Raw genomic sequence first — 17,501 nt, 5'->3', positions numbered from 1 at the left:
GGTTCTAGTCAAGTCAAGTCACATTTATTTATATAGCGCTTTTAACAATATTGTTTCAAAGCAGCTTTACAGTGATAATAGGAAATTACAGTAACAGATAATGTTTTGGCTTTACAGCATATGTAGAATAAAGTTATTGTCCAGCTAAAGTTAATGTTTTGATTTTTTTTTTAACCCTCAGATTCCAGATTTTCAAATAGTTGTATCTCGGCCAAATATTGTTATATCCTAACAAACCATACATTCATTGGAAAGCTTATTTATGTAGAAATATCTGATGTATAAATCTCAATTTCATAAAATTGACCCATGTGACTGGCTTTGTGGTCCAGGGTCACAAATGATATATACTTAAATACAAATCACAAACATTTTTTATTTTTTATTTACTTATATTATGATTATGGTTATATTAGGGTATCATATATAGCTCCAGTTTTCCTTGCAACTGTCAAAATTAAATATCACGTTGCTTTTCATCATTCGCCCTCATATTGTTCCAGACCCATATGATGTTTTTTTTACATCAACACAAAAGGAGATTTAAAAAAAAAATATTTGCACTGCTTTTTTTCCAGTGGCAGTTCATAGTCAGCATGTCTGTCAAGCTCTAAATAGGGCAAAACAACACTATAAAAGAGCCATAGATGTATCATTAATATCCATACAGTTAAATTAATGTACTAACTATTCTGACGTCATATGATAGCTTTGTGTAAAGAACTGACCAAAATGTAATTTAAGTCATTACTGACAGATAATATTCCCCTTCGGTCCAGCTCTCAAATGTCATTCTCCATTCTATAAATTTAAAATTGTGTTTGATTAAGGCATGTGAGAACCTATGGCATTTGGCTTTAAGCTAAAGTTAACATTTTTTCCATATACTGTACATGTGCATATAATTACTGAATGTAGTTGTTGTCGGTTTCGAACACAAAGCTACCATGCTTTCAGAAGACTTGGAATGTAGTGCATAGTTGGTATATATTTGCATATGTTGTTTTATTTTGTTGTTGTCCTTTTTGGAGCTTGACACTGTGTCAGTATGGGAATAGAGGTATTATATTAAAAATATTCAAAAATTCCCCTTTTGTATTTCAGAAAAAAGGAAGAAAAAAACATACTGGTCTGGCATGACATGATTTTTGGCGCAGTAACCTTTACAAATGTTTTTTATAATATTAATCTTGTTCTTTTTGTCATAGGTAGGAGAGTTTCGAGCTCATGCTGCTGAATGGACTGCTAACGTGTCCGCTGAGTTTAAGGAGACTCGTCGGCGACTTAGTGTCGACATTTACGACAAATTCCAGCGTGCTGCATCGGTCAACCGCAAGCTGTCCGCTGAAATAAACCTCAGCCCACCCATCAATCAGCAGATGACACCAGGGAAACGTGCACATTCAGTTAACCTCGGAGATCACAGAGAAGAGTTGTATCCCTACACATTTGTACGAAGCGGAAGCTTATACCTCAATGGCCTCATCCCGGATTACGCTGACCATCGAGATATCAGTACAATACAAACAAAATGAACTGGAACTAAAGGCATTCACCGACAAACTGTGAGAGCAAAAAATATAGGATTTATAAGGAAGGATAAGACAAAAGGAAAAATAAGAGGACAAAGACAAGACCATACATTGCATGTAAAGAAAATAGAATGACACCATTGTGTGGACAAAGAGCATTGTGCTCCATTGACGGCCATGCAAAAATAGCCATGTATTCTGATTAAATAATGAGTTATTTGTAATATATATGATTATAGTTACATATTAATATACTGTAGATGCTTCACGAGTGCTGCCCCCCCTTTTTTTTTTGGGATAGCTCTAAAATGCATGAAAGGTGTTTTTTTGTTTTTTTTTATCATTCTTCTGCAAGAATTTTCAGTATAGACAGCATTTACGTGGCATTTACTGGATGTCAGCATTCTGGGACTGCATGAGGCAGCCGAGCACCTGCTATGGAAACAGAGAGCTCTCTCAAGTCTACCACACTCCAAGACAATGTCTGCAAAGCCCAGCACATAATGAAGGCACAACATCACACAAGTCTTTTGTATTACTCTGTCCCAACTGCAGGCATACACTGCAGCAAGGGAGTGAGGAAATTCATTGACATCATAAGTTGAACATTCCCAACCATCCATGACCAGATGCACAGAGGCACAGTCAAAAGGTAAGTGAATGTGATTATAACAGTCCTGCCCTCAGTCATGTCAAAATGATCATATTTATGAGATTAGTACACATGAACACCACCACAATGTCATCATAACTAGTGGGAGACTTTTTTTTTTTTTTACATTCCCAAAGCAATTGTTCATTTCAAAATGAAAATTCTATCATCATTTACTCAGCCTCAAGTTGTTTCAAACTTGTATGAATTTCCAAACAGTTGTCGACCCCATTAACTTCCATAGTACAATCTACTATGAAGTCATTGGGGTCCATCTACTGTCTGGTTACCGACATTCTTCTGTTGAACACAAAAGAAGATATTTTGAAGAAAGAAATGTATACAGGCTTGACACAGCTTGAGGGTGAGTAAAAGATGACAGAATCTTCATTTTGAAGTCAATTATTCCTTTAAGCTTTTCTAAAAAGGGTCACAACACATGTATTGTTCCCTCCCTTTCAAAAATGGCAAGTTTTTTTGTTTTTTTTAAAATAGATGATCAGGGAACTAACTTCCCTGAAGTATAACAATAAAATAAAATGATGCACTTGTGGCAATTTATTTAGGCCTATGTGTAAATTTCTCTATTTCACCATAATGTTTATGGTTCCACAGAGTCATTAACACCACACTCTCTCGTCTCATGTCATGTATTCTGATTTTGTGTGTTAATCTATTTAATTACTTCAAGAATATAGCTGTGATCCGTACTCAAAATTCAAAATCCTTTTAGTCACTTTATTTTACAGGGGAATAATATAACAGACATTACGGCTCGCGGGACTTCTTCAGTGTGTTGAATTCTCTAATCCCTCCACCCACTATTTACACAATTAATTAAGACAAACTTTTACACTAAGCACAATAATCTCCACTTACTCTCACACTGAGACAGAGTGGTGCATGGTGATGGAAGAAAACTGCATTGCTCCCATTATAATCAACAAAGCTTGTAACACTGCAAGTATTTGTTGTGGCAGCGCAGCTTGTTTGCCCCAATCCTGTTTTTGATGTGCTGCGTTACTATACTCCCAGTACTTTTTTTATGATTGAGAGAAAATAAATCACTGTCAGGCCAACTGAGATTTCGGTATGGAGATAAAAGTTAGATCATGGTTTTCCAGCACGCATTTGGCGTTAGACACTCATACTCTCACACTGCCCAAGTAAATCTCACGTCAAATTAAAAAAGCCAACGTGCTACACATACCATTGGGTGTATGACATCAAGAATGCTTTGCTTTCGAGTCACTCTTGCTGTATTTTGATGTCATATGCCATTCGGTTTGTGCAGCACCGCATGAAGTCGAACGCACGTATTGACAAGGTATGATTTTTAATTAAAACAATGAAGACCTGCAACCTCTTAATTGAACCAGTCTGTACCAATCACATTTTCCCCACACCGTACAGGGTCACTGTATATAATACCCACCTGCATGACAATCACCGAATATGTTTAGGCGGCATTGTGAAACGTATTATTTGTGCACACAAACGTCTCAATTACATATGCAACCCTCGTTCCCTGAAGGAGGGAACAGAGACAACACGTCGGACTGACCGACGAATAGGAATCTCACTAGAGAGGCCAATATAATTCAAGTGTAACTAAATGAGCCAATGCACATTGGCATTCAATATTTGCATCACCTGCTCTGCCTAGCAGCGTGGGTATATAATGAGCAGAAGGTGCATCGCATCTTTAGGTTTTTGCTGAGGAGCCGAGCCGGTGACCGTATTCAAGCAGTTCAGCACTGAGCCCGTTCCTATGTGAGGCGTGCTGTCTGTCCGACCGAATCCAACTCCATACCGATAAAAGAGATCCTCTGCATGGGGGAGAGTTTGTTCTTTTCCCAGCTGACCCGAAGACCCAAAATGGCTGAGGTGACTGAGCCCCAGGTCCCTGTGTTCGCATAACTGATCTCGGGACTGTGCTAGTATGAGCCTCGTCGAGATAGTTGAGGATGCGAATGCCGCGTTCTCTCATGGGAACAAGGACCACCCCTGTGACTTTTGTGAAGACACGGGGAGACAGGGTCAGCCCAAAGGGCAGGACCTTGTACTGATGTGCTCGACCCTCAAATGCAAAGCGCAGAAATTGCATGTGTTGAGGGAGAATCGAGACATGAAAGTACGAGTCCTTCAGGTCGATCGCTGCAAACCAATCTTGGGGACGGATGCATTCGAAAATGCATTTCTGTGGGCGAACTGAATCGCATAGCCGAGCCTGATGGTCCGAATGAGCCAGCGAGACGGACTGGGGAGCGCTAGCCAGGTTCGTAGAGACTGTGCAAGCGGGACCATAGGCGTACCCGCAGTGGAGCAGCAAGGTGGAACGCAGGGAACCGGCCCGGTGGCAATAGAAAAGGAGATTGAGAGTGGTCCAGTTCTGCACTGTCCACTGCTCTACATGCCCTCTTGGGATCCAGAGATATAGGAAACTGCTATTTTATTGAGAATTTGGGAACAAAAACAAAATGAAACAAAGGATTCTCCACCCGGCCCTCCTCTGGGGGAGGGAGTGGTGCGGTCACCATCTCCCAAAGAGCTGTCCCCTCCATCTCCAGGTAGACCGTCTCAGAGTCTCTTGGACTTGTGCTTGCCGCCAGGCTTGGAAGGGGCCTGGACGGACTGTACGCTGTTCCTACGACCAGCTCCATGGTGCTGCTTGGATGAAGGCTGCTGCTGCGGTATGGGAGTGGGGCAGATGCACCGGGGCACCCTTGGCGACAAGCAGACTGGTGTCCTGCGGCCAATGGTCAGGTGGAAGCAGCAGCTGTCAGCCGGAGCAGGATGTGCTTGATGGCCTCAGTCTGCTTCTGTGCAACTGAGAACTGCTGGGCAAAGCTCTCGACTGCATCGCCGAAGAGGCCGGTCTGGGATACAGAGGAATTTAAAAACCTGACCTTGTTGGCATCCCTCATGTCGGCCAGACACAGCCAGAGATGGCGTTCCTGGACCTCTAGCGTGGACATTGCACGACCCAGAAATCGTGCCGTAACCTTCGCCGCACGAAGCGCGAGGTCTGCTGCGGTAAGAAGTTATTGTTGAACTTCTGGATCGTGACCACCCTCGTGCAGGTCCTTCAGTGCCTGTGCCTTAGCAACAACACCATAGCATGTAAGGCGGCTTCTCCACAAGCCTAGTAAGCCTTGCCCGTTAAATCAGACGAGTGCTTACAGGCTCGGGAAAGGAGACACAGATTTCTGAGAACCAGCGCAAGCCACCCCGAGAAACCAGCCGTCCAACCTCGTCTAACCTTCGTTAGTTTAGCCACTGTTTCAAATAAATACCTAGGGTTTTGTTTATTTTCTTCTAATAGGGTTGAAAAATAAGCAGATCTAACAGCTTTTAAGGCCTCTCTTTATGCAATTAAGCTTTCTTTCCATGAAATGCGAAATACCTCTAGTTTTGTTTTCTTCCAGTTGCACTCCATTTTTCTGGCTGCTCTCTTAAGGGCCCAAGTGTGCTCGTTGTACCACGGCGTTGGACTATTTTCTTTAATCTTCTTTAAGTGAAATGGAGTCTAAAGTGCTGGAAAAAAGAGAGTTAAAAGTTCTTAGTAATTCTGAAAATATTACTATAAATTACAGCAACACCTCTCCCTTTGCCTTTCAGACGAGGTTCATGTTTATAACATTAATCTTGCAGGCTCATTTAAAGTAATGTAATCATTTGGTTTTAGCCAGGTTTCTGTCAAACACAGCACATCTAGATTATTGTCTGTAATCATATCATTAACAATAAGTGCTTTTGAAGTAAGGGATCTAATATTTAGCAACCCAAGCTTTATCATTTGCTCATTTGTATTATATCTGTTTTTTATTTGTTGAACATCAATCAAATTTTTATCCTTAGATGGGTTTGGAAGTTTTTTGTATGTCCTAATTCGGGGAACAGACACAGTCTCTATATGATGATATCTAGGTGAAAAAGGCTCTATGTGATGGGATTTATCTGACCTTGGTGACGTGAGACGGCTGGCCGACGGTCGGTTTAGCCAGTCTGTCTGCTTCCTGACCTGAGCCTCAATTCATGTTTGAGCTCTAAGACATTGTGCCATATTACTAGAGAGAAGAGCAGCACCATCCCAGGAGGGATGAATACCATCTCTTTTCAACAGGTCAGGTCTGCCCCAAAAACTTTTCCAATTGTCTATGAATTCTATATTATTTTGCGGACACCACTTAGACAACCAGCCATTGAGTGAGGACAATCTACTAACTATCTCATCACTCCTGCGAACAGGAAGGGGGCCAGAGCAAATTACAGTGCCTGACATCTACTTGCGAGTTCACACACCTCTTTAACATTAATTTTAGTGATCTCCGACTGGCGGAGTCGAACATCATTAGTGCCGACGTGAATAATAATCTTAGAGAATTTACGATTAGCATTAGCCAGCACTTTTAAATTTGCTTTGATGTCAGGCGCTCTGGCTCCCGGCAAACATGTGACTATGGTGGCTGGTGTCTCTATTTTCACGTTCCGTGTAATAGAATCGCCAATAACTAGGGCACATTCAACAGGATTCTCAGTGGGTGTTTCACTGAGTGGGGAGAATCTATTTGAAGTAGTAACCGGAACAGAAGAGCTGTGTTTTGTCCCGCGACTACAGCGCCTCATGGTCACCCAGTTTCCCTGCTGCACGGGCTCTACAGCCGGAACCAAACAATGTACAGAGTTCACTAAGCTAGACGCATCCAAAGCAGTATCTAAAGCCCTTGCATGCATACTATCCTCGATTAAAGTTTGGATTACATCACATGTAAATCCTGTGCTGACAGAGAAGGCTATGCTAAACATGTTACATGAGGTGCAAGTAACAGTAAGAGGAGAAGATGACATGACTCACCGTGTTTGTTGACTGATCCTACTCACCTAAGTTGTTTGATGAACTTGTAAAAGGCGTGAGCGCGCGCGAGAAAAATAAAATAAAGTGCGAACGGATGGCACACTAACAGGCTAGCGAATTACTAGCGTGTTGTGCTAGTAATAACGATTTAGATTGAAGATAGCGATGTCAGGTTAATGTGTGACATTTAGTAAGTTATATTTAGCCGTATAAACAACAAGGAATGATAGTAAATAATGATTTAAAACAGAAAGATATACGAAGCTTACAGAAGCAAACCAACGCAGCAGCAGGAGCAACGAGGCAGACAAGAGCAATCAATCAGAGCAATCAATGTCCAACGATGTCGATGTTGAAAACGCTCACTTACCAGCAGTGAGAACAGATTTTCAGCGCTTTGTTAAAGTGCACCGCCCACTAGCAGTAAGAACAGATTTTCAGCGCTCTGTTAAAGTGCACCACTCACCAGCTGTCAGAACAGCTTTTTAGTGCTCAATGAGAGAAACCGGACTGCCGCTGTAGTGCCGTACAACCCAGATCAAACAGAAAGGGTAGAAGAACTGGCTCTGATTCAGAAGACACTCTTCGAAGATTTAAAGCAGGAACAAAGCAAATATGCAAATGATGCAACTATTGCATGCCAATGTGCATTGACTCGTTTAGTTAGATTTGAAGTAGATTGGCCTCTCTAGCGACATTCCTATTCTTCGGTCAGTCCGGCGTGGTGTCGAATGTGACCGACTGAGAGGGCAGCAGATTTACATGTCTAAGATAACTATTATTAATTTGAGTTGTTAATTTTAATATTTAATAATAATACCAGCTGACAGGGCTCCCTGTATGTTTACAGCATTAGTTGAGAGTTTTTGGGTTTTTTTTCCTTGAGAACATTTTACATGTAGGAACTGTATCTGATATTTATCTGAATTAATTGATACTGAATCAAGATCGGAATCAAATCATAAGCTTATGAATTTAAATAAATAAATACACTAATAAATACAGTAGCCTACCAGTCATTATGCCATGAAAACATTGTAAAATGTTGTCACTAAACGTTATGAAATTCTGTTTAGTTACCAAATGTTTTGACAGTCACAAGACATTGCCTTCCATGAGTGTATATTAGCAGCGTTTGTTGTTTGCTTTTGGGATCTGAAGGAGCTTTTGGACCTAGAAAAGGGTGACATGGGACATAATAAGTGAACGTTCAAGACATTCCAGGTTTCTTACCTTCTAACATTGTACTTAGCATTGCTTTGGTGTTCTACAATAGCCCTTTACTGTATATAGCAATGTATTCTGTTGAAAATAATGTAGGATACAATTATAGCATACAAAACACCCATTTTATTTTTTGCTGATGCATACAGTATCCCCAACTCACAGCTGATCCACGGTTAATGAACGTGATGGGTCTGTGCAACTTCAACATATGCAGATTATTAGACAAGCTCAAATCATTGACCTTTTCCACTGCAGACAAGGAGGATATGATAAGAATATTTAGATTTAATTGGGAGAACATACTCACCTTTCTCAGAGGATGCTTAGTGTATAATTGGGAACAGGTGCCTTCAGTTCATGGTTAATTAATTACTGTTTCCCATGGCAACCCTCACAGGTTCACAGAATGCCCTCCAGTATGGAGACTGTTTTTATATTTTCAGAGGACACATTTGAAATAAAATGATACAAGCGCATCATATATGTCAATATACACTACCAATATTGTTAAATATTAATACATCCTAAAGTAACTTTTTCTATTTGAATGTGTTTTAAAATGTATTTCTGTAATGTGAAGCTGAATTTTCAGCATCATTACTCCAGTCTTCAGTGTCACATGATCCTTATATATACCTCACTGTCTTGTATGCATGTCTCCTACAGTTTTATCTCCCACTATTGTGAAAAGTGGTGGTGTCTCTGTGTAGCCGTTTAATATTCAGTCTCTGATTCTCTTAATACAGTGTCTAATGATTCTCCTGCCCCAGACTGAAAGTCACATGCACAATCCTGACACAAATAGCCTTCCCCACCCAAACCAATCAGACCTCAAGGTACCACCCAAAATGCCCTGTAACATCACAACTACTGTTAATGAACTTACTGAATGCAATGAATTTGTTTCCATGATCATTTAATGCAATCCAATTAGACCAAAATATTTAAAATACATGATTTTTGTGTTGATGCCACATTACAGCTCAGTTGAATGTAAATGTATTATTCTGTTTAGCGAGCGCTGCAACCTCTGACATCCAGATCGCTGGGCTGAGACGGAGAGATTGCACAGTTGCCATGGAGATCAGAGACACATTTTAAGCCACCAGCATCACTGCAAGGACTACTATAGTTGTCAAGCCATGACTGTAAATTTCGCCCTTCTCGTACCCACTTGACACTCTTGATGGAATGACAGACAAATCAGACACAAGATCATTTATAGATGAAATGTGTCCTCAGATGAATCAGAGATCCAAAGGTGTCAAAGGCTCTCGAAAAGAGACTGAAAGTATTTCTCTTGTCGTAGACTCACAACGGAAAGCATTCAGGATTGGTGTATTAAAATTAATTTTTATTTATTTAATTTTTTTAAAGTCTGTACATTTTCTTGAAAGCAATTAACTAAAATGCCTTGGTCTTGTTGTAAAGGGTAGATTTACCTGGCTGAACAAAATGCTGATTTCAATATGATTGTAATCTTAAAATGCTATTGTTTCGTTTCTGCTTAGACAACAATAAAAAATAAGGATGATCATCAAGCTCCTGAAATAATAATAAAAAAGTATTAAATTTGGGTGTGTTCACACTTGGTGGGTTTGGTTTTATTAATACGAACCCTGGTGTGATTGCTGTTATGCTGCATTCACACTACAAGCGACAACGAGACGAATTATTTCAATGGAGAGTAGGCGATTTCTGTCGACAACGACCGTTGGCAACCGGATGGGGTGTGTCCAGTGACTTGACAAAGTTGAGATCTGTTCAACTTTATGCAAATGAAGAGCGACTTTCGGGAGCGACAACCAATAGGTGTGTAGTCAGTGGAGCGCACGTGATCCGGACCGTCGCTCTTCAGTGCCGAGGTAAGATGAAGGAGAAGCTCATTTTAGAGGTCAGCAACTGTCCTAGAATTTATGACATGTCTCCGTTTACATTCAGTGGTACTCGCCGTGCTGACTCTGAGCCTGAATGGATTCGTGAGCCCATATAGACCAGCATTTGCCCTTTTGCTGCAGATAAATAGCCGCGATGGCAAAGAGCACTCGCTGTTTCTCATTCATCTTTAAAGGAACACTCCACTTTTTTTTTTTTTCAACTCCCCTGGTGTTAAACAGTTGAGTTTTACCGTTTTCAAATCCATTCAGCAGATCTCCGGGTCTGGCGGTAGCACTTTTAGCATAGCTTAGCATAGATCATTGAATCTGATTAGACCGTTAGCATCTTTCTCAAAAAAATTACCAAAGAGTTTTGATATTTTTCCTATTTAAAACTTGACTCTTCTGTAGTTACGTCGTGTACTAAGACCGACGGACAATTAAAAGTTGCAATTTTCTAGGCCGATATGGCTAGGAACGTCTCTGTTGCGTATGCAACCCCCGTTCCCTTAAGGAGGGAATGGAGACGTAGTCGACTTCGAATGAATGGGATCATGCTAGGGATCTACACTAGCTTGATCAACCGAGCAGTGACGGCAGAGCGGACTCTGCCGAGGTAAGACGCGGGCTCGCCGCAGGGAGCCGTACCGTGGAAGAATACACATATGGGATTGCCGTAGGGATCACAACATATGGACCCAGCCTAACACAGGTTCCACCAGTGCATACGAGTGATAGACATGGCTTCGGACGTTCCACCACGTCTGTTGCCGAAGGGTATGGAGGAACTCGACAGGGTTCGGCTAATAACGGTAACTCACTGAAGCAAGAACTGCGCACGTATCCAGTCCATAGGAGGGGAATGGCGCAGCAAGCCGAGACTTCGAACCGTGCTTACAGTGAACTGGCTTCATGTGAAGGGAGCCCACGGGAAGCAACGGTTCGACACATAGGCTATTTCTCTAGTGAATGTGTATAGGTGTCGCCCAGCCCCCAACTCTATTTAACATCTGTTCAGCGAGGCACTCTGTGTCAACGCCTAGGAGGGAGCAATACCCTCGCTTAGGAGGAGCTCACCGCCCAGTGGGCACGTGCATCTTGGGAAACTTTCTCACCAAGATGAAGGCAACTACATGTAGTGGGCCAACCTCTGCTTGGAAACAGCATTCCCTTCTGCTGGTTTCCGTCACAGACAGAGCTTGTATAAGGTCTAGGCTTTGTATTCTGATCACGTATAACCGCACTGGAGCAGACGGAAAGAGAAAAAGCCAGGGCTGGGTTTGCCTCCTCCGGGGCAGCGCTTGCAGGCTCACCACCTGGTCCCGTAGGAGAGGTAGGAACTTTGGGCACATATCCAGGCTGGGGTCTCAGGTGTCATGAGAGTTAGCTGGTCCGAACTCCAGGCACGATTCATTGACCGAAAATTCGTTGGGCGAGTTTACTCTTTCCCAGTTGACCTGAAGACCCAACTGGCTATGGAGCACTCAAAGGGTAGGACCATGTACTGATACTTCGTACCTTCGAACGCAAGAACACAGGAGGCCTGTGAAGCGGAAGGATAGATATCTGAAGTACATGTCTTTCAGGTCGAACGCTGCAGACCAAGCTTTTTTGGGACGGGGCATTTTTGAAAATGCATCTCTGTGTTTAGCAAGTGAACGGAGGCTTTCGAAAAAGGGCCCGTTTCAGTTGGCACAGATCCAAGATGGACGTAACCCACCACACATTTAGGGTACAATGAAGTACGGGCTCATGGAAGCCAGACTTCATCTCGGCTGGAGGGAATGGCTAGCTTGCGTCCTTCGCCAGTAGGACTGCGACGTACACACACAGGACAGGAGCACTGCTCAACACCTAGGTGTGAAGGCGGGGTCTGAGTGTGCAGTGAAACACTTACCTGTCTCCATGAGACGGCCAGGGATGCGTGAGAAGGCGGATGATCGGGTCCTCAAACCGCACCCAGCTGCCGTGCTGGCGAACAAGAGGAGACTGAGGAGTGCAAGGCTTTACAGGGTCGCACACCGCCAGACTGGCCCTCTTGGGACCCAGGAACAGAGGAATTTGCTCTTTCTTTGAAGTGTGGGTACCGCTTGCTCCGCCTTTTTTGGGAGCCAGCGGTGGAACAGACACTCACACAAACAAAGACTCCACCCGGCCCTCATCCGGGAAGAGGGAGTGGATCGGTGACCAACTCCAAAAGCACCCTCCTCCATCCCTGAGCAGCCCGCTCAGGAATGCTTTCGCTGTCGCTTGCCACCTGGCTTGGCAGCGCCTAGAGCAGGCTGGGTGTCCCTACCTTGGCCGGCTTTATGCTGAGGCCTGGCTGGAGGCTGCTGCAGAGGCCCAGTGGGAGCGGCGGCAGGGAAACACCCTCGGCGACGAGCAGGCGGAGGAACTGCCACCGGCGGCAGGGTAGAGGCAGCAGCGGGCCACCGGGGAAGGATGTGCCAGATGGCCTCCGTCTGCACTTGGTCGCATCACCGACCAGTCCAACCTGGGAAATTGGGGAGACCAGGAACCGAACCTTGTCCGTATCCGCCATAACAACCAGGCTGAGCCAACGATGGCGCTCCTAGACCACTAACGTGAACATCACCAGGCCGATCACGCACGCCACGCCACTCGTGCCCAAGAGGGCGAGGTCGGATGCAGTGCGGAGCTCACCTATGAGCGCACGGTCTAGGCTACCCTCGTGCATGTCCATGAGTGCCCTGGCCTGATAGACCTGTAGAAGCGCCATGGCACGCAAGAGGAGGTGGCTTGTCCACAGGCCTTGTAAGCTCTGCCCATCAGAACAGGCAATAACTCACAGGCTTTAGGGGGGAGACGAGGGGCCCAGTCCAAAAAGCAGCAGCCGCCGGACACACGTGCACCTGTGTCGCTCCAGACCGCTCTATTGGAGGGACAGCCTCGCAACTCTTCACCGCTCCTCTTTCAAGGGTAGTGAGGGGGGGGGAGCTTATTCAGGCAGTTTCTGGCAGAGAAAGGTGCACTTTTCATGCTCTCCAAGCTCTCCATGCACTTCGGGAAGGAAAGGCACTGGGGCGGCGAGCTGAGAACCAGTGCGGCCCGTTCCGAGATACCAATCATCCAACTGAGACTGTTCGGGATACGGTGGAGGATTCCACTCGAGATAATGCATAATCACCGCTGCACTCACGCTGTAGAACCACCAGCAACTGGGAGAGTCTTCCTAGAAGAACACTGACACACTCACTCGTTGTATACAACAATACTCTTCAGAGACATCAAAAACGATCGGCTCCGAAGCAAAAAGCAACTAGTGCGTGCATCCACTTCCTTATTTATACCCGCGCTGCGGGGGCGGAGTGTGTGATGCGAATCCCTAGCGTGATCCCATTCAGTCGACGTCGACTACATCGAGCGTGAATGACTGAAAGAGAACTATACTCTTATTCCTGCGTAATAATCAAGGAACTTTGCTGCCATACCATGGGTGCAGCAGGCACAATGATATTACGCAGCGCCTGAAAATAGTCCCCAGCTAGGTAACTTCCAACGTGAGAAGTCCAACGTAAGTTTGTGTAATATCATTGCGTCTGCTGCACCCATGGTATGGCAGCAAAGTTCCTTGATTATTACGCAGGAATGAGAGTATAGTTCCTAGCCATATCGGCCTAGAAAATCGCAACTTTTCATTTTCCGTCGGTCTTAGTACACAATGTAACTACAGTAGAGTATCGAAACTCTTTGGTCATTTTTTTGAGAGATGCTAACGGTCTAATCAGATTCAATGATCTATGCTAAGCTATGCTAAAAGTGCTACCGCCAGACCCGGAGATCGGCTGAATGGATTCGAAAACGGTAAAACTCAACTGTTTAACTCTAGGGGAGTTGGAAAATGAGCCTATTTCCAAAAAAAAAAAGGAGTGTTCCTTTAATATTTGGCATTTTATGTACTAATTCCATTTAGAGTTTCCTTCCAAAATGTTTGTTTGTATTGTAAAACTGATTCGTTTACAACATGGAGTAACATCTGTAAATGTCTGTGTGGTTTGACGAATATATGAACACAACATGAACCAAAGACATTAAAACAAATCAATAACAGGACGCGATGTCACAAGATTCAACCCTAAAAACGGTACCTGTTTTTTCTTGTCATAGTCGAAATGTTGCCCATTGGAAATACCATCTCCTTGCAGCAGATCTTCGCTTGTGTGCAGCGGAGGAACTCTTGGCATTGTATTGACACCTTTTCGCAGTTTATATTTCAGCTGATGCATTTAGCCCATATATTTTCTTTTTTTTTTCTTTTTTTTTACTTTTAGATTTGACCTTAAAATGATAGTGTGAACACTAAGCAAACCAGGACTAAATGTATTTTTTCTTTTTTGGCTCAGACCAAAAGGACCAAGAGAACTGAATTACATGTGTGAACACACCCTTAAAGGGTTAGTTCACCCAAAAATGTTTGTAATACTGTCTGTCAGTAATTACTCACCTTCATGTTGTTCCAATCCCGTAAGACTTTCGTTCATCTTTGGAACACAAATTAAGATATTTTTGATGAAATCTGAGAGCTGGCTCAATCCATCACCTTCTCAGTTCTCGCGCATGCATCGTGGCACTCTCTTGAACTCCCGTCAGAGGCCCACACAGAAGAAAATTAATAGTTGAATAAAGCTGTATTTTTGTTTGTTTTTTTGCGCATAGAAAGTATTCTCGTCACTTGATAAACTTAAGGTTGAGCCACTGTAGTCACTTGAACTATTTTATTGATGTCTTTACTAACTTTTCTGGGCTGGCAGATGAAATTACCTTACATACTATGAAGGAGTAAGCCAGCTCTTAGATTTCATCAAAAATATCTTAATTTGTGTTCCGAAGATGAACGAAAGTCTTACGGGGTTGGAACAACATGAGGGTGAGTAATTACTGACAGAATTTTTATTTTTGGGGTGAACTAACCCTTTAACAAACTTTTGCATGGTTCCTTGCACAATACTATTAATAGATAATCTGCCACAGTACTCATCATTTGTGTGAAAATGGTATAAAAGTTGCCATTTTACTGCCTCTAGGATTAATTTCAGGTGAATTTTATGTATAATACAGTAGGTATGTTTTTGGAGTTTTGCAAAAAGGCATGTTTTTCCAGTGAGCTGTGTTTATTTGATTTACTATATGCTACATGGTGACATATCCATAAAGCTGCATAAAAATGGTTTTTTGAGAACCTTGTTTCTATTATATTGGCTGCATCTAAGTTTGAGATGGTGTAACCCTGACAGTGAAGATATGAAAGAAAAAGAAGCTACAGTATGTTTGAAAAACAGTATGTTTGAGTACAGTTATACCTACCCTGCAATATGTGCATTTATGAGTTTTGAAGGGTCTGTTTAGGAGATACATTTGAAGATCACCTGATTTCAAAACTTCATGTTAAATTACAAACACAGCTCAAATACTGTCCTTTGGAAAGATGCTGCACAATAAACACTGATCTCAATGTAAGAGCAGTTTCAGGCATCAAAAGGTGAAGAGCAGAGGTTAGAAGAAGTGTTATCGTAGATTAATAACAAATGAAACTGATAAGTATTTTTTACAGGCTTAAAGCTTTTATTTATTAAATATACTTTCACACTATAGGATCACTTTAAGGCAAAGGTCAAATATTTCAGGGGAGAAATAAGAAAAGTAATAATCATAGTTGACAAATGATTGTATGTTAGTTTACACTCGCAATTTGTAAATTGGTGCTCTGCATCTTTCAACTAAAATAAGGGGAGTAAAGCTGATAATAAGTGTGATTGTTAATGTGTTCTTAACTGGATCAGCCTTTTTCTTTTAATATTGATGTGTTTTCAGTGGCTGTTCTGTGGCAATAAATCTTGACAGTAAATGGGAATTAGTGGTGCTTTCTTTTGTGAATGAATCAGTATTTTTGAACAAATCTTTCTTGTTCATCTCCATGCACTCCAAGACTCATCAAGACTTATTTTCAGTCTCTTCCTTTTGAAGGCTTTTCTTGCTTCCAAAGACCAACTATACAGTAGAACAAACCAATAGCATTCAAGCCTTTCATTGGTTGTGATTGTAAACCAGTCTTGACCAGTTTTACTGAGGCTTCTAGGCTAGAGTCCTCCACAGCATTGAACGCTAGGATAGCCATCTGCCCTGAAGGAGGGAATGGAGACGTCACGTCAGAACGAAGAGAGCCCGAGAGCCCAATCACCTTTGAGTGTAAACTAAACGAGCCGATGCACATTGGCGTGCGAGATTTGCATCGTGCAACCCGCCCCGCAAATCGGGTATATAATGCAATTGCACTTTAAAGTTTGTGCTGAGGTGCCGAGCTGGTGACCCGGCCGCTTAGCGGAGGTGCAGCAATGTCTCCATTGGTTAATCGTTCCCTATCACTACCACTATTGCTGCCCCTCCCAGCGCTCCACGTAAGCTTCCTGATCCCCCTGTACCTACTGGGGCGGAAGATGGGACAGGGCTTTACGCAGAGAAGGTCGATCACCGCTTTTCCTTCTGACCCATACAGTGAGACTATTGGATAACACTGGAAAGCAAGCCTTTTCCAAGTGGAAAGGAATGCTACGGAGACCACATCCTGCCTGTAGGGAGGTAACATGTGGAGATTACACATACGGACTGACCAAGAGGGCAATGCAACATATGGAGGGTCTCTGGGGTATCTCCGGCCTAGTTAGAGGGGAGTCAATACAGAGCAGAGCCATCCCGACTACTTGTGGCAAGTACACGGGAGGACACAGGCTCTACACATGACTCTGATCGGGCATTTCCGGGGGTATTCTCGGTGAAAAGAACACCAATCAACAAACAGGCTCCACTTCAAAGCATAAGTGCACCTCGTAGAGGGGGCTCTAGCGGATTGTGTCTACCACTTCCTGGGGTATACCACTTAAGTCCTCCGTGTCCCGTCCAGAGAGGAGCGGGAGTTCCACAGGGATTTTGCCCGGCTTATAAGCTCTCGCTGAGAGATTCTCGATCTCCCATAGGGTCAAGCAGACCTGCGGCTGTGCTTTTACACACAAGCGGCGGCTGGTCAACAGAAGAGGGATCTCAAGCTTTCCGGAGAAAGAAGAGTCACGACTGGTGTGCAACATCTTTAAAAAGACGCAGTGTCACACCCCTTGCTTGCTCTTTTAGGGAAATAAAATAGTGTGCAAAAGAGTACTTTTAGAAGCTGTAGAAACAGCAGGAAATGCACTTTTAGATTGTGACCACCAATGCAGCGCTGTCACAACAACAGCGAATGAAGAGCTTCTCTCAACTCGTAGCACACTCGTTGATGATTGCAGAGCAGAACAACAACTACTCGCCTCCGAAGTGAAAGCAGGAATGTGCGATTGCACACACTC

The 17,501-nt window shown here is 43.2% G+C and overlaps 1 protein-coding gene across 5 annotated transcripts in view; it reads left to right on the top strand.

Annotated features, from left to right (window-relative positions):
- Positions 1-14,951, top strand: part of kcnk2b (potassium channel, subfamily K, member 2b) — a 58,960-nt gene extending 44,009 nt beyond the window's left edge. For 3 of the 5 annotated variants that reach the window (XM_084090352.1, XM_084090353.1, XM_084090349.1), the window contains exons 7-8: positions 1,209-2,184; positions 9,285-9,828. In XM_084090352.1, coding sequence (XP_083946478.1) covers positions 1,209-1,535 — 327 coding nt within the window. In that variant the 3' untranslated portion in view covers positions 1,536-2,184; positions 9,285-9,828. Of the gene's footprint in view, positions 1-1,208; positions 2,185-9,015; positions 9,106-9,284; positions 9,829-14,274 lie in introns of those variants that run through there. The other 2 variants (XM_084090350.1, XM_084090351.1) reach the window with 2 other exon arrangements.
- The last annotated feature ends 2,550 nt before the right edge of the window (positions 14,952-17,501 follow it).

This window comes from Abramis brama (genome assembly GCF_963993115.1).
Source record: "Abramis brama genome assembly, chromosome: 18".
NCBI lineage: Eukaryota > Metazoa > Chordata > Actinopteri > Cypriniformes > Leuciscidae > Abramis > Abramis brama.
Note: the sequence above shows the minus strand (reverse complement) of the source record. Positions and strands in the feature narration are given on the sequence as shown.